Genomic DNA, 21,934 nt, shown 5'->3' on the forward strand with positions numbered 1-21,934 from the left:
AGGAAACCGTATTTAACTGCAATGTTCAAATAGGTCTAGACATATTTAAACTTTATCTTTATAAAATAATTGTGAAAAATTCCCAGGGTGACCCAATGATTCTTATTTTTCAACTGTGGGAGCACGGCATTAAAAATTTTGGAGACCACTGCACTAGCTTAAACTATGAAGAGTACATCCATGAGGGGAAGGAGTCAAACCCATAGCGTTATTGTTAAGTCACCATTGAGCGCTGTATGTTGTCCATGCAAGCCTTCAGGGAGCTCTTCTAGTCCATCTGTAGTTAAAACAAGGCTGTCCACGAGTGATAAGGCTGCTGGCCTTCGAGGCACTGCTAAGCCAGCCAATAAACACCCTATATATTTATATGGAAGACGTTTAGGGTCAACAACTAGTAGCTCTAATAGGCCAGTGGAAATAGTATGTAGAAAACAATCAACATATATCATAATTCAGCTGTAGATTTACTGTTAGGCCATCACAATAATATATGAAGTAGAGGCCCAACCTCTGGAGGCAATGTAAAACCATCAGTATATACTATTTGGAGGCCACTTCAGATGGGTCAAAGACCAGTCACAGGCAGTGCTGATCATAAACAGAAATTGTGTATGAAGTCCAACCAGGAGTAATGTCAGCCCAAACCCTGGATGCAATTTTGAACCACCCAGCAGATATTAGGAATTGGAAGGTTACAAAAGAGCTTCTACACATTTCTTCACAATAGTGTAATCTATATACATTTTGAGACATATTTATGTAACGTACAGCAAGAAAGTGCAATGAACTATGGTAATAGGTGGGTTTTTGTTTTGTTTTCTTTTTTTGTAAAAAAAAAAAAAAAAAAAAAAGACTTATTAATTACACACCTTCACATAGATTAATGTCTTGCTGATGTCTTCCTGGTTTCGAGATACAGGAAGCTACAAATGTGAGGTTGCAGTCTCTGAATTTCTCAGTCCAGGTCCTCTTGGTGTGGAACTTCCTACCTGATTTCTTGCAGGGAGAAAACACCTACCTGGCTTTCGTGAAAATCCTTAAAACGTGGCTGTTTAGATAGGCCTACATGTTACCTCAGCTTTAGGGAGTGTGTTTTTTTTTGTTTTTTGTTTTTTTTTTGTTTTTTTAAGATCGATCTTCAAGCTAGCTTCATCCCTTGAGCTTTATTTTTTTCATGCGCTTGTCTTAACACCAAGAAACCTCTGGTGAACTTACGCTGTACGTAGTACAATTAACATAACATTAACAGATACCTATGCCAATAGCAGGGCTGACTCCTGCTTATAAATTCCACAGCAGCATTCCCTTCTAAATGTGGATTCTTTACCTTAAAAAGTCTATTTGGATCTTTACTGGCAGTCACGAGATGCTCTATAGAGTGTCAAGTCTCCAATGATTAATTCCGATCCCAGTTGGGTCTTGAAATACCAGTAATCAGTGGTTTTGGTAATCCAGGGAGTAACTGCAGCAGCTGGGCAAAATCGTTCGACGCTATTGTAAGAAACTCGGAGCTTCCTAGTAAAGCCAATTTTTGTGATTCTACTGTTCTATTCACCACGGTATTTTTGGGGTTACAACCGGTAGATCCCTTTGGCCCCAAAAGGAAATATGCCCTATTGTAGGGAAAGGGGATACTGGCTAGCTAGGTGAGAGAAGGAATGTTGGGAGTTAGACAAGCCTATTGGAGAATCTCTTATCTAAAGGTGGAACGGTGGAACTCCACCGTTGTACCTCAAAATCAGTACCAGCACACCATGAATTCTATTGTATAACTAAATCATAATTATGCAGGATGATCACAATTATTATAAACCTCTCCACAAATATGTTGTCAGGTGGATGTTGAGTAAACCTCAATATTTCATCACTCGTCCCTATCCCAGTAGTCTATTCCCTGTTTAATAAATCTGTATGATGTGATCCATCTAATGTGAGCATATTTATTAGGTTACTATGCCTCAATTAGTTCAACACTTTTGTATTGCTTATTAGTACAGACCATCAATAGTTTTATTGCATTCCCTTATGCTGTTATTAGGTCGCCACTTAGGATGTAAGCCTTCAGCATCCCCCTCAACAACTGGCCCATGTGTCGTAACTCTACCCATGCATTGGTACCTTTATATACCTTTCTCGATAATGCTGTTGTAGGGAGTGGGGAAGAGTTACTCTTGCTTATTTCCTGTTTTCTCCAAAAATGTGCAAACCGTGGCCCTTAGCAGGATCATACAGAAGCTGCAGAAGCAAATACAACATGCACCATCTTCCTTCTCCAGAAGGTAATATCTTGTGCAGCCACAGTTACGACATGCACACCAGAGAAGTGGAAACGTTTTCCTTCCTCCTGTTATTTTGAACAGTGTAAAAATGGTATACCACAATTTTGGACCCACACTGTAACCTTACCTTTATTTCGGAGCCGGTATTTCAATTTGCCATTATTTTAGATGTCAAAATATCAAAATGATAAGTTCTGGTTCTGGCTCATATGTGGCAAACTATTTTTGTTTTTAATCTTTATTTCGGCCAATTTGGCCATAAAAGATGTACACAAAAAACACACATATGAACATGTAAAACCATCAAGGAAAAGTAAACAGGAAACACATCAGATAAAAGACCATACTATTAAAATAAAAACTTAAAGTTAGATAAGAGCCTGCAACTTTAAAATACGGGTACGAATATGCCAGACATTGGTAAGGAATTTGGCTAGTGCAAACACAATTGGACCTGAAACATCAGTTTTTAAAATTCTGTACACCGGGAGGTACTCCCTAAAACCAAGGTTTCTAATAAGTGGTAGGAGCCAATATTTCCTGGCGGCCTTGTAAGTTGGACAAAACAAGACCACATGCAGATCGCTTTCCTCTGCTCCCACACATGTCGGACATAGCTTGGTAGATGGCAGTGTTGACCAGGAGCAGGTGTAAGATCGCAGAGGCAATGTGCCATATCTCCATTGGAGAAATAGCTTCCTGGCCAGCACAGGAGACATAGCATCCAGAACCCTCTCCAAGCGGTATGAGTCCTTGCTTTGCGCGAATACAGATGTTAATGATCCCTCGTTCTTGCAGTCTAGGGCCATAGCTAATTTCTGCTCGTGGTAAGCACTGACCAAAGCTCTTCGTGGGATCCTTAGTGAGGCGTTAGCTGGATCCGACCACAGGTCAGGGAGGCCCAATCCCATACAGGACTTTTTTATATATTTTATCCACGGGATCTGTGGAGCTTTAGGGTGGGTTAAAAACTCCCTCAGTTCCGCCCTATAAGAAGAGAGTTCTTCGGTGCTCCATAGCCTTCGCCAGAAGACTATGGGTCTGAGACCTAATTCATCTGCTATTGGTCTCAGACCCAGATCCATCCTCAGGGGGAGGAGCGGAGTACTGGACGGGAGTGCTACTATCTGTCTAATGAAGTTGTTCTCAGTTATAGACAAACTGCAGGAAGCTGTGTGACCCCACAGTTCCGCCCCGTACATCAAAGCTCCTCTAGCCTGTGCCTTGTATATCTGGATAAGCGGCCCCAGCGGTCGATATGTGGAGCTTCTCATCAACCGAGCAATGCCGCCAGTGGTCTGCACTAATTTAAGATTAACCCTAGTCTGGTGAGTTCCCCAGGACATGGTTTCATTCAACGTTACACCTAGATATTCAAAGGTGGAGACTCTCTCTAAACGTGAAGCTCCCAGTAAGGGGTTCGGGCGTGATCTTGGGGTTGGGTTCCTAACCATAAACTTGGTTTTGTTAGCATTGATTTCTAACCCCCTATCTGTGCAAAAAGCCACAAAAGAATCAAGGATCCTCTGTATCCCCATGGGGGTTTTGGACAGCAGCAGGGTGTCATCTGCAAACATGATTGCAGGCACCCTGCTGCCATTCAATTTTGGGGCATCAGTGTATTCAGTTCCATTGAGATGGGCGATTACCCCGTTGACGAAGAGGCAGAACAGGGTCGGTGCCAATACACAGCCCTGTCTAACCCCCCTGTCAACGGGGAATCTGTCCGTTAATTCCCCGTATTTCCCACACCTGACCCGGGCATAGTTATTATGGTGCAATCTCTTTAAAATTATCAGGATGTCTGGGGGGATCCCCATCTCAGCCAGAACACTCCAGAGTTTCCCTCTGGGCACGAGGTCGAACGCAGCCCTCAGGTCCACAAATATAGTGTTTAAACTACCCCCTTCCAATATTGCTGCCCTCCAATAGATAACGTTCAGACGAAAAACCTGGTCCACTGTAGAAACTCCCTTTCTAAATCCCGCCTGATACGGACTGAGGGCACCCGTTTCTTCCACCCAGTCCTGAAGCCGATTCAGCAGTATCCTGCCAAACAGCTTCTGTGACACGTCAATTAGACTGATTGGTCTGTAGTTGGCTGGGAGCAGGGGCGAGCCCTTTTTAAATATAGGAACCACCTCTGCCCCCAGCCAAGTACTCGGAATTTCCATGCCACACAACTCCATTAAACACTGCAGCCAGATAGGGGGCCCAAACACCGGGCTCCTGCTTGAACAGGTCCCCGGGCAGGCCGTCCAATCCTGGCGCCTTTCCAGCTTTAAGTCCCATTAGTGCTACCTTCACCTCCCCCACTGTTATCAAATCCCCGCCATACTCTACCAGTCCAGTACCGAAATCAATCTTAGTTTCTCCCTGCTCGGAACTGTAGAGAGACTGGAAGTGTGCCTGCCACACCCCTGCTGCAATATTTGGTTCTATTGCCGAATGGAGGTTCCCCGACCCCCCGTTTACTACTCTCCAAAACATTTGGTGGTCTCTTGTTGCGAGGGAAGTGGTAAGCTCCTCCCACTGGTTCTCCTCCCATTCGGTTTTAGCATGGATGACCAGTTTTTTATAAGCCCGTCTACTTTCTCGCAGCTTCTCTCTATCTGTTCCCTCCTTGATGCATCTGAGGAGTTCTCCCTTTGCCTTCCTGCAGACTGCATTGTACCATAAGGAGTTATGTTGTTGGATCCTCTTCTGATTCTGGACCCTGGTACAAAGCTCAGAGGCCGCTCCCTTTATAAGGTCCTCATGAGCCTGATATAATTTCTCATGGTGGAATATATTGCCCACATCGTTGGCTAGCTCTCCCACTTTTTCCAAAATGGGGATTAAACCTGCGTAGAGCTTCGAAAGTTTCACTTGGCTCGTAGCTAGTTTATCCCACCTGATTCTTCTCCTGTTATTGTCTAATAGTAGTTCAGGTTTGGACTCCCCCATGGTTATTATGGAGGCCTTTGGCCCAGGATGGCTAAGATCGAGTTCGAGGGCGTTATGGTCACTATCCAGTCTCTCCACCACCCTAAAGTCCAGGATAGAAGACCAGTTCACTATCTGTACAAGAGCATAGTCCAAGCGGGACTCTCTTCCCACTCTGTTGTACGTGGTTTTGCTTGGTACATCAGACTTAATACGTCCATTGCAGGCTCTAATTCCATGCTTTAGGGTGAGAGCAGTAATCTGCAAAGCCACAGGCGTCCATGCCTTTGGGGAAGGTGCTACAACAGAGGGTACTGACCACCTGAACTCTTCTTCCATGGGAAATCCCTCTACGAGACCGACCAACGGCTCGAAATGGGAATTTAAATCCCCTCCCACTATGTAAGGGATATCTCTTGGCATTTCCGCTAAATATACTGAGAGCTCCTCTATAGTGGGGGATTCACGCGAAGGTCCCACTGGCCTGGAGTAAATGTTTATCAGGGCAAGTTTCGCTAGGTTCGGCCAGGCTAATAAAACCACTAGGATATCATCTGATGGCACCGGTAGGCGTGAAGCCTGACATCCTAAGTGGGAAGCCACCCAAGTTGTGAGTCCACCAGAGGGGCGGCCCTTACCCTCCCACCTAGCCGAGATGGAAAATGACTCGTAACCTTGATGGTTGTAATCTTCCCTTGCCCAAGTCTCTTGGAACATGCAAACATCCCCGGACTCAATGTAAGTTATCCAATCTTGGGTGCCCAGTTTGCTGGCTAAACCAGCCACATTCCACCAAATTAGTCTCATGTGCGCTGGAGAAGCCACAGAACAGATTGCAGGGATGGAGTGGGGGGAAGAGCCAGTACCAAAACCAGAAACTACACCAATTACTCTAACAGGGTCATTTTCAGAAGTGGGTTCAGCCGGATCAGGCAGTTTACTGGGACCATTATCCGAGGTCACAGGATTTGAGTTCGGGTTTGGGGGCAGTCAGTCCACACCATCCAGACCATTCAGACAGTTAAAACGATTGTGGTCCAAAAAGGGAGTCTCCGAAGGTCGATAAACTGGACGTGGAGCATATCCCCTATGTCTAGATCTTCGTTCCACCCTTGTCCAGTTACCTTGTGACAAGTCATAGTGCAAGCGAATGGGAGGGAAAAAGAAAGAAACTGGCAAAGTCTGTATGGTAGAATCCAGTGATCTATTTGACCCAGCACAAATGTATAGTACTGTTCCAGGGTCTCGAAAAGACACAATGATACAGTCCCCTGCTATTGATTTCCCCGACTTCCCCAACCATGGTACCCTTCTTACCATAATGATCTCATTGTTGAGGTGAGCTGGAAGAGGTCTGTTCCAATTTAACCATTTAATGGTTTTCCTCTTGAGTGAGTGATAGTTCTCATTTTCACCCAATTCTAGAGAGGGAACACCAGCCAACACCACCATGAGGCTGTTAGCCTCTGGTGGTAAGTCGGGTCCTCGTGGTCTAGGGGCAGGCTTACCAGGGAGTATACGTTGGAGTGCTGGGCCATCTGTTTCTGATGGTAGGATGTTAGAGTTAATAGGTAAAATTGGAACTGGGATAGCCATAGGTGGCTGTAAAAGAGGGGCGGCAGTGGTGCCCAAGGGAGGCCCCGTGTGGATCGGTGGGTTTTGTATATTGGGGAAGGTTCCTATTGGTAGATTGGACTCAGTGGTTCTACTCTGTTTGTTGTCCAAAATTTTCAGGGTGGTTAAAGTTGCCTCCAGAATGGTCAGCCTGAATTCTATTTTCTGCAAGCTCTCGCTAATGGGCAACAAGAGTGATCTAATTAAGGATTCAATGCTCCCCAAAGAGCTACCGGGAAGTAATGTGTTAAGTGGGCTCTTCCCTTTGTCGCTAATGGAAGCAGTGGTAATAATATTGGTACCCTTGGGGGGAGTAGCCTTCTGCACATTAACTAAAGGCCTGTCCAACATAGGTACGGACTTGAATGACTTTCCAAAATCAGAGTGGGGGATCTTTTTCTTCCCCTGACCACCCCTCATCTTCCTTCTGCGTTTATTTGGTGGTAGGTCATACCCCTCTGCCACCACAGTTTGCTTTAGCTTATTAATCTTGATTTTGGCTCTGGTGTGTGTTTGGGTGAATAAGTCAACTGCCGAACTACTGGCAACTAATAGTGGAGTGGTGTCCGTAGTTTGTTTGGGAGGTGGGCCAGAAATGGGAGAACTATCCCGGAGTAATAGGGGAACGTCTTCTTGGGATGAAAGATCCGGGCTGCCATTGAGGGAACCTTCCTCTTGGGAGATAGGATAGGGAGTTATGTCACTGAGGGGCCTATTTTTCATGTGTTCAATCGAGCGATGACGCTCTGTCCTACGCATCTCCAGAGAGGTTTCGATTCCCCCATCACCCTTTACCGATTTAAAGTAATTGTCCAGAGTCCCAGTGTTGGCTCCCCCCTCCTTCGCTGCTGTTCCACCTAGGGCTGATGATGGCATACCCAGAACCTTTTTCGCATACCAAGTAGGATCAAGGAAATGCAGGTGAAAGAGAGTGGGCCCAGCCCAGCCTCCTGCGTGCCCTGACGGCCACAGACGGTCCCGCCCTTGTCCCGGGCTTATCCCCGGGCTTATCCCCGGGCGCTCCCGCGACGCGGAAGTAGCTGTTTGAATTTATAAGAGAAAAGTTAAGCTATGAGTGGGGGAGAGCGGCCAGGTGACAGGAGGCGTGGGTTAACAGGACTGCTGGGAGACGTAGTCCTGTCCCGACGCTCGCAGCCCTGCACTCGCCCAGTCCCTCACTGAAACTGTCCGTAGGTTTTGCACAAGCGGATCTCACGCCGCAGCGGGACCCGCAGGAGAGTCCAAAGGCAAACCAGCAGCAAACAGCAAATCCGACGATATCCCCTGGTTATGGTTCCTTATTTAGTTTGGTCTCTCTTTGTTTATTGTTTCCTCTCCTTCTCTTTGTTTTAGGATTCGGCGGTCCGCTTCCACGAACAAACCAGCAAGGGACGGCCTGCCAAATATTACTTCGTGAAGGGTCAAAGGGTGGCACCCTATGGTGATGTTGGATTCTCGTGGTGATGTGGTTCAGTCTCTGTAAATGGCAGGGGCGCTTCGCCTTCGATGCTAACTAGAAAGAATTACAAAACAGCCATAAAGCAAGCAGCGAACTTTTTTTTTTCTGTGAAGTTTTGCCACTCTCTGTGGAGCTAAAAAGTTTTAATGTCGTGTCCGAAGATCTCTTACTCGTGTGATGATTTATGCCGTCTCAAGATGTCTGCGTTGGCTTGTCAGGTTGCTTGTAGGTCGTCCCCTTAGTTATATGGTTGACTGCACGTCGGTTGTGTGGTACCAGGGCTTGTGCAGCTGACTGGGAGCCCAGGGTGTGCAGTCCGGCCGGTGTGTCACAGGAGGGCGGCGACTCTGCGGCCAGGAGGTTTCCAGCGGTCCGGCACCTGTTCACCAGCTCCTCCGGTCCGTCGGGGCCACGGCAACTCCTGCCTGCTCTCTTTCAAGGAAAACACGCGGTTAAAATTCCCCTGAGAAGGTCTTCCCTTTCTGGCCGCACCTAGGCTGCGGCTTTCGTCTTTCCGACGACCTCGGGACTCTCCTCACCGACCACACCGAGCCAAACTTTTTTTTTTAAGCTGCTGTTCTCCGCCCACAGAGTGGGTTTGAAGCCGACGAAAGTGCGGGGCTTGGGGCGATTCCCGTCGTTGCAGGACAGCGAATCCCAGATTCGGCGAGGAAGTCGCCAGGAGCCACCCGTGAACCGGCCGGAGCGTGGACCTGGACCTGACCGGAACGGAGCTGTGCTACGCAAGCAGCGCTCCACCGAGGTGAGGAAGTCCTGGGAGGAAGTCCTGGTGGCGGGGAAGGATTCGGGCCCTCAGGCGCCGCTGGAGCTGCGAGCTGCGGGCTGCCGGAGAGGTGAGTGCTCCCCCGGCTTCCCTCCGAGAGCGGCGGCCCACCTTCGTGTGAATCCGAGCGGAGGTCTCTAGGTCAGACTGTTCAGCTGAACTGTGATCAGGGTGCAAGTACTTGTCACAGCTGTGTTCACCTCAGTTGCATTCGACCACCACTATTTGGGGAAGAATGCTGTAGTTCTATGATGCTTAGAGTGGCCAATCAGGGAAGACGAATAATTCTTTAAAAATAATTCGGTTGTCACTCATACCCGTGGCAAACTATTACATTTTGTCATTTGTGATTACAATCGCACAACACTCACCAAAACCCCATCTGCCTTGTTGTTCTTTTGTTCGCTTCTGTCTTTGTGTCTGTACCTAATGCAAATTAGTATTTTGAGCATGGCGGTTGTTGGACATTATAGCGTGCGTTTGTAACCATACTGGTGGATTTCTTACCATAGTCCAATTTAAAAATAAATAAATATTTGTTCACTGAATTTCATTTTTCAACCCTGGTTTGTGCTATGCACAGGAAAGGCTGGGCAAGGAACTAACCTCTGTCAAGGTCCTCTGCATTGTGCAGCCTTTGACTGTGCGCAGTGGTGGCTGGGCACAATATAATGCTTCCACCCCCACACAGTGGGGACTGAGCACCGGGCTTGGCCCGCCGTTCAATCCTCTGCCATCAGCTCAACCTCACTGAACACATTCCTATCTCTCTGCCTTACATGCTGTATTTATCTTTCTTTTTGTCTGCATTTGTAAAACTTGTGTAATATGTGACTTGTGGTTTTTCTAAAAATGCCCGAGCAATCCACTTCTAAAACAGCTGCTTGCATGACCATTATCTCTTTCTGACTCATGAATCACATGCTTTTTTCCTGTATTTTATCGTAGTATAGTGCTCATGTTTTTTACCCCTATTGATCTTTCCACCCCCACCTGTCCTGGGGTTGAACACCTCTGAAGGAGGACCCCCAAGGCTGTGCAGATTTTTATAGTTTTAAGATGGCTGGAAAAAAAATTGAGCCCTTCATTCTTCCTAAACTATTCAAAGTGTGAGTTACAGGAATTGAAAGTCATGATAGGAGATTTAAAACGACAGACATTCAAACGTGTTAACCCTTTAAAGCGTGTCTGTCAGAAGTAACTGAAAAACTACTTGACGGGTTTACAACAATCCAACAAAAGGCTGCTTTCTGAGTAAAGGTCTAGTTTATTGCCAAGTCTGATATAAATCTGTTCAGCAGTTCTGGCTGTAGACACAAGCAAAATTTCTAATTAGTACTCAAATCGAAAAATGCTTCTTTTCACCACCACCACCCCTTAACTCTTTTACCCTGCACGGATCTTAAAGAAACTTATCAAGTCAAAAAATTTCTATTCAATGAAAAGTGCGACAGAACACTTACTGCAAGTGGGCAACAATTTATAGGTGAGGTAGAGCACCGAGGCCAGTGTGTCTTGAACGGAGGGTATTGAACCAGATATTCCGGCCCGTCCTACTCACTGCTCGGCAATCTATAATACAGTTATTGACTATACTTTAGTGTCTCATCCTTTATTTCATATGGTGCCGTACTTCACCCTAGGAAGTATGCTGGAAAGTTATCAACAACCACAGAGGATTCAGTTAAACCTGTACGTCACCTTGCATGATCTAATTAAGCGGGATGTTAGTTCAATGTCTACGACCAACTACAGAAGGCTGCAGTGGACATTTGACTCCATTGAGTATGTGGATCATCAAGCCCGACTCCAGTGGGAACTGCTACGTGACCAACCCTAAGCCTATTGATTCAGTGGGACCAATTCACTAAGCTACTCGTGGAGAATCAAGATTGTGTCCGAAGGGTCTTAACCCCTCCAGTGTGGGCTCATGCTAGGCCCAGACTGGTCTCTGACCAACTAAAAACAGCTAAAAGGAAGTTGAACCATGCTTTATGGCTGTTTAAAATTAATTCTGACCCTGCCATTGAGAGGGAAATACTCCCAAAGCTGAGATAATTATACAAAGAGAGTCCTTTGGGAGTCAGCTGTATCTGAGGCCAAGTCATATTGGTGCAAAATACTCTCGTCCACCAGACACAGTGAGGCCATAGAGCTCTGGCTATTAGGGAATCATGCTGCTGGCTTGAGGCTGTCTCCTTTGATATCCACTATATCGGAAGCGGCTTGGTCAGCTTACTTACAGGAAATGTACGGTGGCGTAGAATTCCTGCAGGGAGCTTGGAAATAGAGTCCCCAAAGATGGAGGACTTAGGAGCATTAGACTCTGTCACAATAGGAGATGTAGGGAAAATAATCTTTGCTGGACATCGTGATGGAGCCCCTGGGCCCGACGGTTTAACACTACAGGCAATATTTAATAAAAAACATTGTTACTGGGAAAACGAATTGGTAATTTTATTGCAGTCATATTCTTAATAACCTACAGATCCCAGACAGCTGGCACGGGTCTATTTTGGCCCCAATACACAAAGCAGGAAAAACAACACAACAATCCAATTACAGGTTGATTGTAAAATGCCTTCTGGCCAAATTATCAGGCTGGGTCGATACATGTTCTTTGGTGCCGATGAATCAGGCTGTTTTCTGCAAGCGGTTTGTTATATCCAATAACATACCTGGCCATGATAATTAAGTAAGCAAGAAGTCTATCTCTCAATTTACACCTGTGTTGTGTGGACTTTCGCTCAGCTTTTGACTCAGTACAGCGAAACAACCTGTAGTCTAAGTTACAAAGCTGGATAATTGGCCATCGTCTCTTAAATGCCCTTTAATTATTGTATACGGACCCCTGGACAAGAGCAAAGTTGAGAAAAGGCACGAAGGTTTGAAAAAGAAAACAAAAAATCCTACAACAAATGACCTAAAGCAAGGGTGTGAATGGGCCCGCTCATATTAAATCTGTATCTTGCGGAGATGACAACAGCCCTATATATTGTTAACTCTCACTCACCCAGGGTGGCAGGCTTCATTGTTTCACACGTTGTATGCTGACGATGTTGTCTTGATTAACTACACAAAGGTGGGTCTTCAGCGTTTAATTAATACAACCTCTCAGTATGCAGCCGATCACGGACTGTGTCAATCTTAACAACACTAAAACCATGCTAGTGACCAGGAGATCTTCGTCGCCCATATTCTACATAAATGGGACTGCTTTGGAATCCGTGAAGTAGTACGAGTATTTGCGGGTGATTTTGTTTTTGTTTTTTCCCTTTTCTCTAAGGGGCTTTTACATAACAGTATAGTGTAATAGTGAAAAGAAATAACACCCTCACCGCTGCTTTTCGCCCACTAAGCAATTCTTTAAAAGGTCTGCCCTTCCAGCCCCTTCTGCAAGTACTGGCGGCTAAGCATGTCCCCTTCCATGGCTTGGAGGCACCGAGAGGAAGGGCGGATACATTATTTGATAATGCCATTGGAGGGGCATATCAACACCTATATAATCTGCCCTGTCAATCTCCGCCAGCCCAAATTCGCATAGAGCTTGGCCTTAGAAGGCAGAGCATAAATAGCCTGGGTTCTTATTTGAAACTTTGTTACAAACTACGGAGTGATCCAAGACTCACTTTAAGTTCTATTGAGTGGAAAGTGAACCAATAAAAACCAGGGCACACAGTTATTTTAATTTGGCTTTAATTACATGCAAGGCAGAGGAGCTATGGGCTATGACCATTTCTCAATCTGCATTTAACAGAGTTCTAAATTCAACTGGACAAAACAGTGCTGTCTAAAAGATCTGATGCATGGATGGTAATGGGCTGATATGGACCCCTTTAAACTCAGCCATACTTAAGGGATTTGTATGGGCTAAACCCGAAGCTGCTGCGTCTTTGTTTAGGCAAATTACAAAGATTGACAGACGGGTTAGCATGTCTGCTTTGTAATTATCAAAAGGAAGGCATTTGTCAAATTGTTTGCACTTATCCAGCACTCACAGCAGAACGGAAAGGGTTGTTGACAGTGCTTTATTAGAACATCTGAACATACCTGTAGTCAAGCAGTTCTAGCCTGTCTCTGGGGATGATGCGATGCTCTGTGGGAAATCTCATATGTTTGTGTATTGCAGAGACAAAGCTTGCGAAGTTTGAGTTATAAAGGTTTTGTTACCAGTGACGCTTGTTCTTAAGTGGACGATGTATAAAGAATGCACATTTGTTCTTGTTTAGTTTATGGGAGTGTTAAAACTAGACCTTGAAGCACTATCTCATTATAATCGATTTGCCAGGGTTAGGAGCATGATTAATTTAGAAGTTCCATCTTTCACATAGATTTTTTTTTTTTTTTATCCTTAATTAGGTCTTAGCAAAATGTCTTTGTGTATTGCTAATTTCTGATTAAAAAGCATTAGGTACATTAGACAGGCCAGTATATATATAATTGGTATTTTTCTGTCAATAAGGTAAGCACTAGGCACTTTATCAAGAGTCCTCTATGACTGTGGATCAAAACCTAATTCGGTTTTTATGACACTCATCTCTGCTATACAACTATGTGGGGTTTAAAAATCAGTTCAAAGCGATTGTTATGTGATTTGACTTGTGTTAGCACCTCACCACTAAAGTTTAGAAATCTGATTGTGGTTAAAGTGAGTTTTTAAGTGTGTGTTATAAGGGATGCCACTGGTATTCTTATGTGCTACGATGATATTTATCAGCTGATATTTTATGTTTGAATTTTATCTTGTTAATATTGTAAGTTTTTTAATTGACTGAACAATAAAGTTTTGCATTCTTACCCTAACTGTACAATGACTACTGCCACTCCACTGTCTTTCGCGCTGTGTCTCTCCTACAAAATAATTGTACAGATGCAAATTAGGCTGAAATTATAGCATTATAGTATGGGAAATAGTGACACCCAGACGTTGCAAATATGGAGTTTCTGAACATCAGACACTTCACACACTGTTTCTATTACGGGGAAACCGTATTAAATGCATCAGTGTTTACATGCAGTCTGGCCTGTCTTGCGTTTAACATGCATTATTATAATACCAAGGCCCTTCCACACACCACACCCTTAATATTAAGTCTTCTTTCTCCTCCTGCGTCTTTGATAAGCTTTTGTTGCCAAGGTAGCTGTCCTATGCTTGTGTACAAAACCCTCTTAAGATACTTGGAGAAATGAAGTTCTACAGAGGCTAACAACCCATAAATGGATAATGCTTCCTACCCAAAAGTGCCTCCGCCATTCAGCAGACAACATACATTGTAATGAGGTGACTCAATGGCACAATTCTGTGCTCAGGATTAGCCAGTAAATAGATAAAAAGGACTTTGCCATTTGTTTCCTGCTCAATACCTTTTCCCCACTATGTTTTCTCCAATGCCTCCTTCCCCATTTTTAAAAAAACAAAACAGAAAAAAAACACACGAGTACAGACCTACATCAGCCGACTATTGAGTGGACATAATATTTGCATTGGTAAAAGCTCGTATTTGCTTTTTGCAAGTCGTATCAATATAATGATGCATTGACGTTGTAGTTTCGCACACATTTGGTCCAGAAGGCAAACATTTCTATTATGTGATGCTTTATAAGGCATCTAGTTTCCATCTCTTTGCCTGCTCGTTTGCATCAAAGCCTTGCCATTCAAATTGCTACCTTTATATCTCATCCCTCTTCTGCGCTGCCGTCTTTATCCGCTCAGGTGTCTAAGTAGTATGCTAGTGGATCACATTTGTATTTTGCTGATGTTTCCTTTGTCCACATGGGAAGTGTTTCCTTTGCAGCTGTGTTAGTAATGAGCTAAGTGATGGGACCGGTGCTTAAAAAGTCTTTGCAAAGCTTTTCTGTGAATACAGTGAATCATATTTTTCGTCAGACTTTAGAGCACTTTATTTATAATTGTGTGGTCTTTGTTTTTATCCATTTTCATGTAGACATTGAAAGTGTAATGAACAGCATTGTTTCACTACTTCTCATCCTGGAATCTGATAAGCAAGAAGCTTTGATCGAAAGCCTGTGTGAAAAGTTAGTAAAGTTTAGAGAGGGTGAGCGTCCTTCTCTCAGACTGCAAATGTAAGTAAATTTTGTTGAGTGGACCTTCTCGACTATCTTGTCACTGTGTTTAACATTCTCTTGCAGACCTTATATTGACCACTTTCTATTCTTAAGAAATCCAATTGAACCTGAAAATGAGCTACAGCTGCGATAAGCCCTAAACTGGAGTAAGCTTTAACACCCAATGAAAAAAAACAATGCTGACTGGCAACACAGTTTCCTGCTTCAAAGAAACTGCACGGTGCCTTTAAGTATTGTGCTTGCCTGCCTAACCGAAAGGACAGTGTTTTTATGGCACATATACCTCAGTTATGGTATATTTAGATCTATATTGTGCACTACTTCTCCCTGTCTTGGGACTAAGGAAGTAGCATAACAGTCCTAAAAGAAACAAACAGTAGTTAATCGCTTAAAATGCATGTTTTAATGGCTTTTCTGAAGCTCCACAGTTTAGTTGCTGAGGAATCTGTCTCCTTAAGTAACTGTTCTCGTTCATGGAACATTTAACAGGAACGGATTGTCAGAACGTAAGGTCTTGATTGGCTGATAGTAAAAATTTAGATGTAAAAAAAGATGGACTGCAAAGGTGTAAAGATTTTATGTTCTCTGGTGAGGTGTTTAATGCCAACTCTGAAGTGAAGAGATGCCCAGTGCAGAGTTCTTAAGATATTTGCTTTTCTGTTATGTCTTGAGATGCCAGATATTAAACATCTGCATACCTTCTTAGTAGGGGTTTAAAGGAGCTGGCATAGATTTGGGCCAACATGCAATGCATCTGGAAGGAGAAGGTTTCAGAGTGAATGTTAACTGGGTTTAACTTTCACTGGAGCGTTAGTGTGGTTACTGGTCAAAGTATTTGTAGTTCTTTTTGGATGCACATTCTCACTCTTATCAACAGGCTAAATATGATTTGAAAGGCATCTCCCTAAATGTACAAGAGAGCCCCTAGGTTTTGGAGAATGACAGGCTACGGTGATCTGCTAATGGTCTGAGAGAAATAAAGTAATCCATTTTGTTAAAAATGGGGTCTTTGGTTGGCAGTCAGGTTACCCCCTTTCCAAGCAAGGACCCTCACTCTAGTCTGGGTAAAGAAGAATCGCCCTTGGTTAACCCCCACTAACCCCCTTGGTAGCTTGGCACAGGCAGACAGGCTTAACTTCAGAGTCTAGGTGTAAAGTATTTGTACCAACACACACAGTAACTCAGTGAAAACACTACAAAAAGCCACAACACAGGTTTAGAAAAATAGGAAATATTTATCTAAACAAAACAAGACCAAAATGACAAAAATCCAACATACACAAGTCAAGTTATTAATTTTAAAAGCGAAAGAGTCTTAAATCCGTTAGTAAACAGTAAAAACACTGTTAGAGTTGAAAAGTACCTGTGTAGCGTCAAAATAACACACATGGGCGAGTGTGCATCGAAAAAGGTTGCATCGATTTTTCTCACCCTCAAGCGAGACCGTGCGTCGTTTCTCCTCCTCCGGTCGGGTCGGCGTGCGTCATTTTTCCCCTCTGCAGGAGAGCGATGCGTCGGTCTGGGCAGCACACGGGTCCTGGCAGGCTTTGTGTCGTTTTTTTTCCATGCCCAGCGATGTTTGTGTCGAAAATCCTGCTGCACGGTATCAGCAAAACCGCGCTATGTGGGATGCAACGTTATCAGCCTCCGCCAACGGGTGTTACATGTCATTTTTCCAGCTGCGTGTGTCAATCTTCCAGCTGCGAAGCCGGCGGCACAGCGATTCCAGCCGCGTCTCAGAAGGTGCATCGATATTTTCCCCGCATGGCGGTCTGTGCGTGGATTTTCAGTTTTGGTCTGCCAACTTCACCTTCCAAGGCCCCAGGAGTTGGATAGTGCACCACTTGGCAGGGCAGGAGTCTGAGCAGAGAGTCAGGTGCTGGCAGGAGAAGTCTTTGATATCCCAGAGACTTCAACAACAGGAAGCAAGCTCAGGACAAGCCCTTGGCGATTTCTTCACAAGCAGGAATGCACAGCAAAGTCCAGTCTTTGTCCCCTTGCACAGGCAGAAGCAGAAACTGCAGGATAGCTCCTCAAAGCACAGTCACAGACAGGGCAGCACTACTCTTCAGCTCTTCTCCAGGCAGAGGTTCCTTTTGATGTCCATAAGTGATCTAAAGTCTGTGGTTTTGGGTGCTCTTCTTATACCCATTTTGGCCTTTGAAGTAGGCCTGTTTCAAAGGAAAGTCTCTATTGTTTGTGAAATCCTGCCTTACCCAGGCCAGGCCCCAGACACACACCAGGGGGTTGGAGACTGCATTGTGTGGAGGTAGGCACAGCCCTTTCAGGTGTAAGTGACCACTCCTTCCCTCCCTCCTAGCACAGATGGCTCATCAGGATATGCAGGCTACACCCCAGCTCCCTTTGTGTCACTGTCTAGAGAGAGGTGCAAACACCCCAACTGTCAAACTGACCCAGACAGGGAATCCACAAACAGGCAGAGTCACAGAATGGTTTAAGCAAGAAAATGCCCACTTTCTAAAAGTGGCATTTTCAAACACACAATCTTAAAACCAACTTTACTAAGAAATGTATTTTTAAATTGTGAGCTCAAAGACCCCAAACTCCACATGTCTATCTGCTCCCAAAGGGAATCTACGCTTTAATCATTTTTAAAGGTAGCCACCATGTTAACCTATGAGAGATAGGCCTTGCAACAGTGAAAGCCGAATTTGGCAGTATTTCACTGTCAGACTTATAAAACACATTAATATATGTCCTACCTTAAACATACCCTGCCACCTAGGGCCTACTTTAGGGGTGTCTTACTTATAAGAAGAGGGAAGATTTAGGCCTGGCAAGTGGGTACATTTGTTAAGTCAAATTGGCAGTTAAAATCTCACACACAGACACTGCAGTGGCAGGTCTGAGCCATGTTTACAGGGCTACTAAGGTGGGTGGCACAACCAGTGCTGCAGGCCCACTAGTAGCATTTGATTTACAGGCCCCGGGCACCTCTAGTGCACTGTACTAGGGACTTACCAGTAAATCAAATATGCCAATCATGGAAATCCAATTACACATACATTTTACATAGGAGCACTTGCACTTTAGCACTGGATAGCAGTGGTAAAGTCCCCAGTGTAACAAAAACAGCAAAAACAGAGTCCAGCACACATCAACAACTTGGAAATAGAGGCAGAAAGTTAGGGGAGACCACGCCAAGGATGAAACGTCTACCACATTTTATGATCTGGCTGCCCAGTTCTGCTTTAGTTAGCTAAACAAACCCTCACTAAAACAGGACTAAAGTTAGTGCAAAGGCCACTGAGAGGTCTAGAAGCACTAGATCTCTATCTACTGAGCAACAGAACATCTTTACTGATGTTGATATTTGAGATCTGTGTCTCACTATTGATGAATGGAAATATGATTCAAGTTTAAATTAATATTATATAACAAATAGATAAGTGAAATTCAGAGCCCACATACCTACTGGATGGTAGGTCTTAAAATAAGTCCCACGTGATGAACTCTGTATATCGATGTATGTTTACTCATGTCCCATGGCTGTATTGGGTTGTCCTTGTTGAGGTTCTGCTCTAAAGCTGTCAGCGGCAAACTGAAAAACATGAAGCTATATATAGCCTTTCTCATCACTAGACGTCATCTGTCTTAAATATGTAAGCAGCATCTTTTGTGGACTAAATTCTCCAACAGGTGTTTCAAAAACAGATTCCCTATGTTGGTTTCTTAGTACAATGCCCTGTTGGTGAGACGGAAGTGGACACTAATCAAAGGCTGCCTGCAGTATTCCTTTTAAAACAGCTAGACTGATGTCAGCTCAGTTCTGTGATCAAACCCGAGATCATCAATTTTACGTCTGTGTTCTACAGTGTCACCACAAAAGAGAATTATCAGTTTTACCAGTGTATTGTCTCATTTGTCTGGCTTATAAATAATACAATAAGTCATGAATAATTTTTATCGAAGCAATGCAAAACACAGATGTTGGGAAAGGATTGCGTGTAGAAGACTGTGATAGCAAGGAAACATTATTCCAAGGCTTCTCTAATGCAACGTTGCTGCAGAGGAAAATGATAATACCAGTGCCAACACAGTTGAATAAGAGCACACGTGGCTCTTGCTGGGAGTAAATCGGCTCACATGAAAAGGCTCACACACACACACCACAGTAACTAGCACAAACACTGCAGTGACTGGTTGGTTGGAGAGTGGATACTTAGAGGAACGAGTTAATATGCAACAAAGCCACTGAAAGGTTGAGTTGTCAGCCTCAAAGAATGGCTGCTGCCTAAAACTTGCATTTATACTGCAGAACTGACTGTTTAGCATTAGACGATTCCATTTTGACATTGTAACTGACCAAGTCTGTTGGGTTTCTTGATAACGCAGAGATAAAGGTGTGATACCCGTCCATAAACAGATGGGACTGGGCTGGCTCCAGGTTTCCTGTTACACACTGGTCAGTTTTGTTGATTGGTTGATGTGTGGGGTGAAATGTACACAAATACTCTATCTGTTGGTGGGAAGGGGACACTGCACTGCCCTGAGTACTCTGTGCCCTATTTCAGGCTGATCTCTGTGCGTTATAGGTTTTAAAACACCTAATAAACACGATAGACTAAGTCTACTTGAAACTGAAAGAGGCAGACCTTATTTTCCTTTGAAAGATGCATGTGGTTAGGCCAGATACATGCATGCAAAATAAAGCTTTCCTGCTCCAGTTCTGGTCCTCAAACAGTAGTTCTATAGCTGGAGCACAACTTTAATATGAAAGCAAGCAAAATCACATGTGGGATTTAAGCGTTAGGTTTCTTTAAATGAACCTCAAATTTCAGGACAGAAGAGGTAGGCTGTTGAGATGAAAACAGTAGTTATGTGAAGGAAGGCATAAGGCTGTCCCAGGCTTCAAGCTCTTCAGTCTAAAACATTTGTAACAAGTCTGAAAAATCCAGTTTGCCTGTAGTTTCTTCTGACCACTTCAAAACGCATGTAGCATTCATAACCTAAAGTGGCATTTTTAAACTAAAATGGCAATCGGAGGTTTTCACATTACCCAGACTTTGTGGCACTGCAAAGTGCACCTTCATGATGAGACTTTTGTCCATATCATCACCGTCCCCGGAGATCCCGAAACGTAGGCCCTACTGGACAACTCGAATCTCTTGAGACACTCCCCTCACTTGCTGGTGGAGTTTCCCTTTTGAGCTAAAGTCAGGGTGGACTTGCACCTTTTCTCGGCTGGGGGATAACTGGAGCTTTTGCAACTGCAAGACGCTGCTGCAACCATCCTCTGCTCTAGCCGCGTCCCCCTGCAAGTCTGTAAAGGCGAACACAGGAAAGCGACCGGAGGGGTTCAGGAGGAACTGCGAGGAAATGACCAGCCAGCTGCAACAGCGGTGCACATGCAGGCATATCCACATCATCGCGGTTTCAGTGTATAAGCCTTCAAGAGGCTTGAACGCTTGTAAGATTAGTAAGCGCCTTACTCCAACCATGTAATCCTGATATTTATCAGAGGGCACACCCGCATTTGAAGTATGTGGACAGACCTCAAAGTCCGTAGATAGAACGTGTGCTATTGCAAGTCCACTAATATTGTCACGTTCTTCCAATACATCTACAGATACTATTTAGCACTGTCGTATTTTGCCGAGTGTTTTTTTCCTAAGGCAAAGAACAGCCTGGAGATTAATATATTAAGTGTTATTGAGTTAGTAAGTTCCTCTTCACCCCCCTTAATAACCCTTGAAGGGCTCTGGGTCCCTCTACGCCATCTCAAATGTCGAAGTGATCACCCTGATGTTCACCTTGGGTGCAAGAAGGAAGTGTCGGGACAGCAGAGGTGAACTGCCCCAGTAATTTGGTTGCCTGTGGTCATCAAACTGGTTACTACACTAATTACAAGTTCCATACCTTCTGTTGTCTCGAATTGTTTTAAGCCATTGGTATCTGTGTGTCTTTCTTTTTAATTTTTTATTCAGAAGCGTATGTATCAACTACTTTTCTAGAACTAAATGACATTAATTTCGGGGATATGGTTATATTTGCCAAAGCTAAATTATACACTTAGTTAACAATTGATTCTTACAAACATATTATTAATTTGACCTCAGTGCCAAACTTTCTACTTGTTACCAGGTTTTAGACGGACTTCAGATGTCTCTACTCCTCCTTTTTTATGATTTCCTAGGGCTTAGTTTTTAATCTGTTCTCTCACTATGTTCTGGGAATAGTTTGCTGCATATTAGCACCCTTTGTAATGAGCGTTTAAACCAAGGCACCCTTCAAGTGATCCAATAATATTGTGCGTTACACCCTGTTTCTGTTTGCCTTTGTCTGCTGCTATATGTCTCTCGGAGGAAAATAGTGTCTGTTACAGTCGTAAATGATGATGAAATTACAGCATTGTTCCATTTTTAATATGCATCTCTTTCTACCACACCAAAGTCCAACTCCTAGATAGTTCACAGCATTTAGTTTTGTGACAGCAATTAAAACTTCTGCCCTACACGCATCACTTCTTGATTCTTTGTTTTAACCTTATTACCACATTTTGATTCATTTTTTGTAGGTAGCTAATGCTTTAAGTCTTTTATGGTTTCGAGTATGGACAGATAATGTGAAATTGCAAATTAAATTAAATGTCTATTGCTTTCATACAGATTGAGTAATCTTTTCCATGGTATGGACAAAAATGCCCCAGTGCGGTATACAGTGTATTGTGGGCTTATTAGAGTGGCAACTGCATGCAATGCCATCCAGTACATTCCCACGGACCTTGATCAGGTGAGAATCATTGAGGAAAGTATGTCAAACCTT

At 44.0% G+C, this 21,934-nt stretch overlaps 1 protein-coding gene across 2 annotated transcripts in view; it reads left to right on the forward strand.

Moving 5' to 3' along the window:
• Nucleotides 1-21,934, forward strand: part of EIF3M (eukaryotic translation initiation factor 3 subunit M) — a 133,121-nt gene that overhangs the window by 32,301 nt on the left and 78,886 nt on the right. For both annotated transcript variants that reach the window (XM_069223511.1, XM_069223512.1), the window contains exons 3-4: nucleotides 15,007-15,145; nucleotides 21,778-21,901. In XM_069223511.1, the coding sequence (XP_069079612.1) occupies nucleotides 15,007-15,145; nucleotides 21,778-21,901 (263 nt within the window). The remainder of the gene's footprint in view (nucleotides 1-15,006; nucleotides 15,146-21,777; nucleotides 21,902-21,934) is intronic.

The sequence above is a fragment of the Pleurodeles waltl genome, chromosome 3_1 (assembly GCF_031143425.1).
Source record: "Pleurodeles waltl isolate 20211129_DDA chromosome 3_1, aPleWal1.hap1.20221129, whole genome shotgun sequence".
NCBI classification, from domain to species: domain Eukaryota; kingdom Metazoa; phylum Chordata; class Amphibia; order Caudata; family Salamandridae; genus Pleurodeles; species Pleurodeles waltl.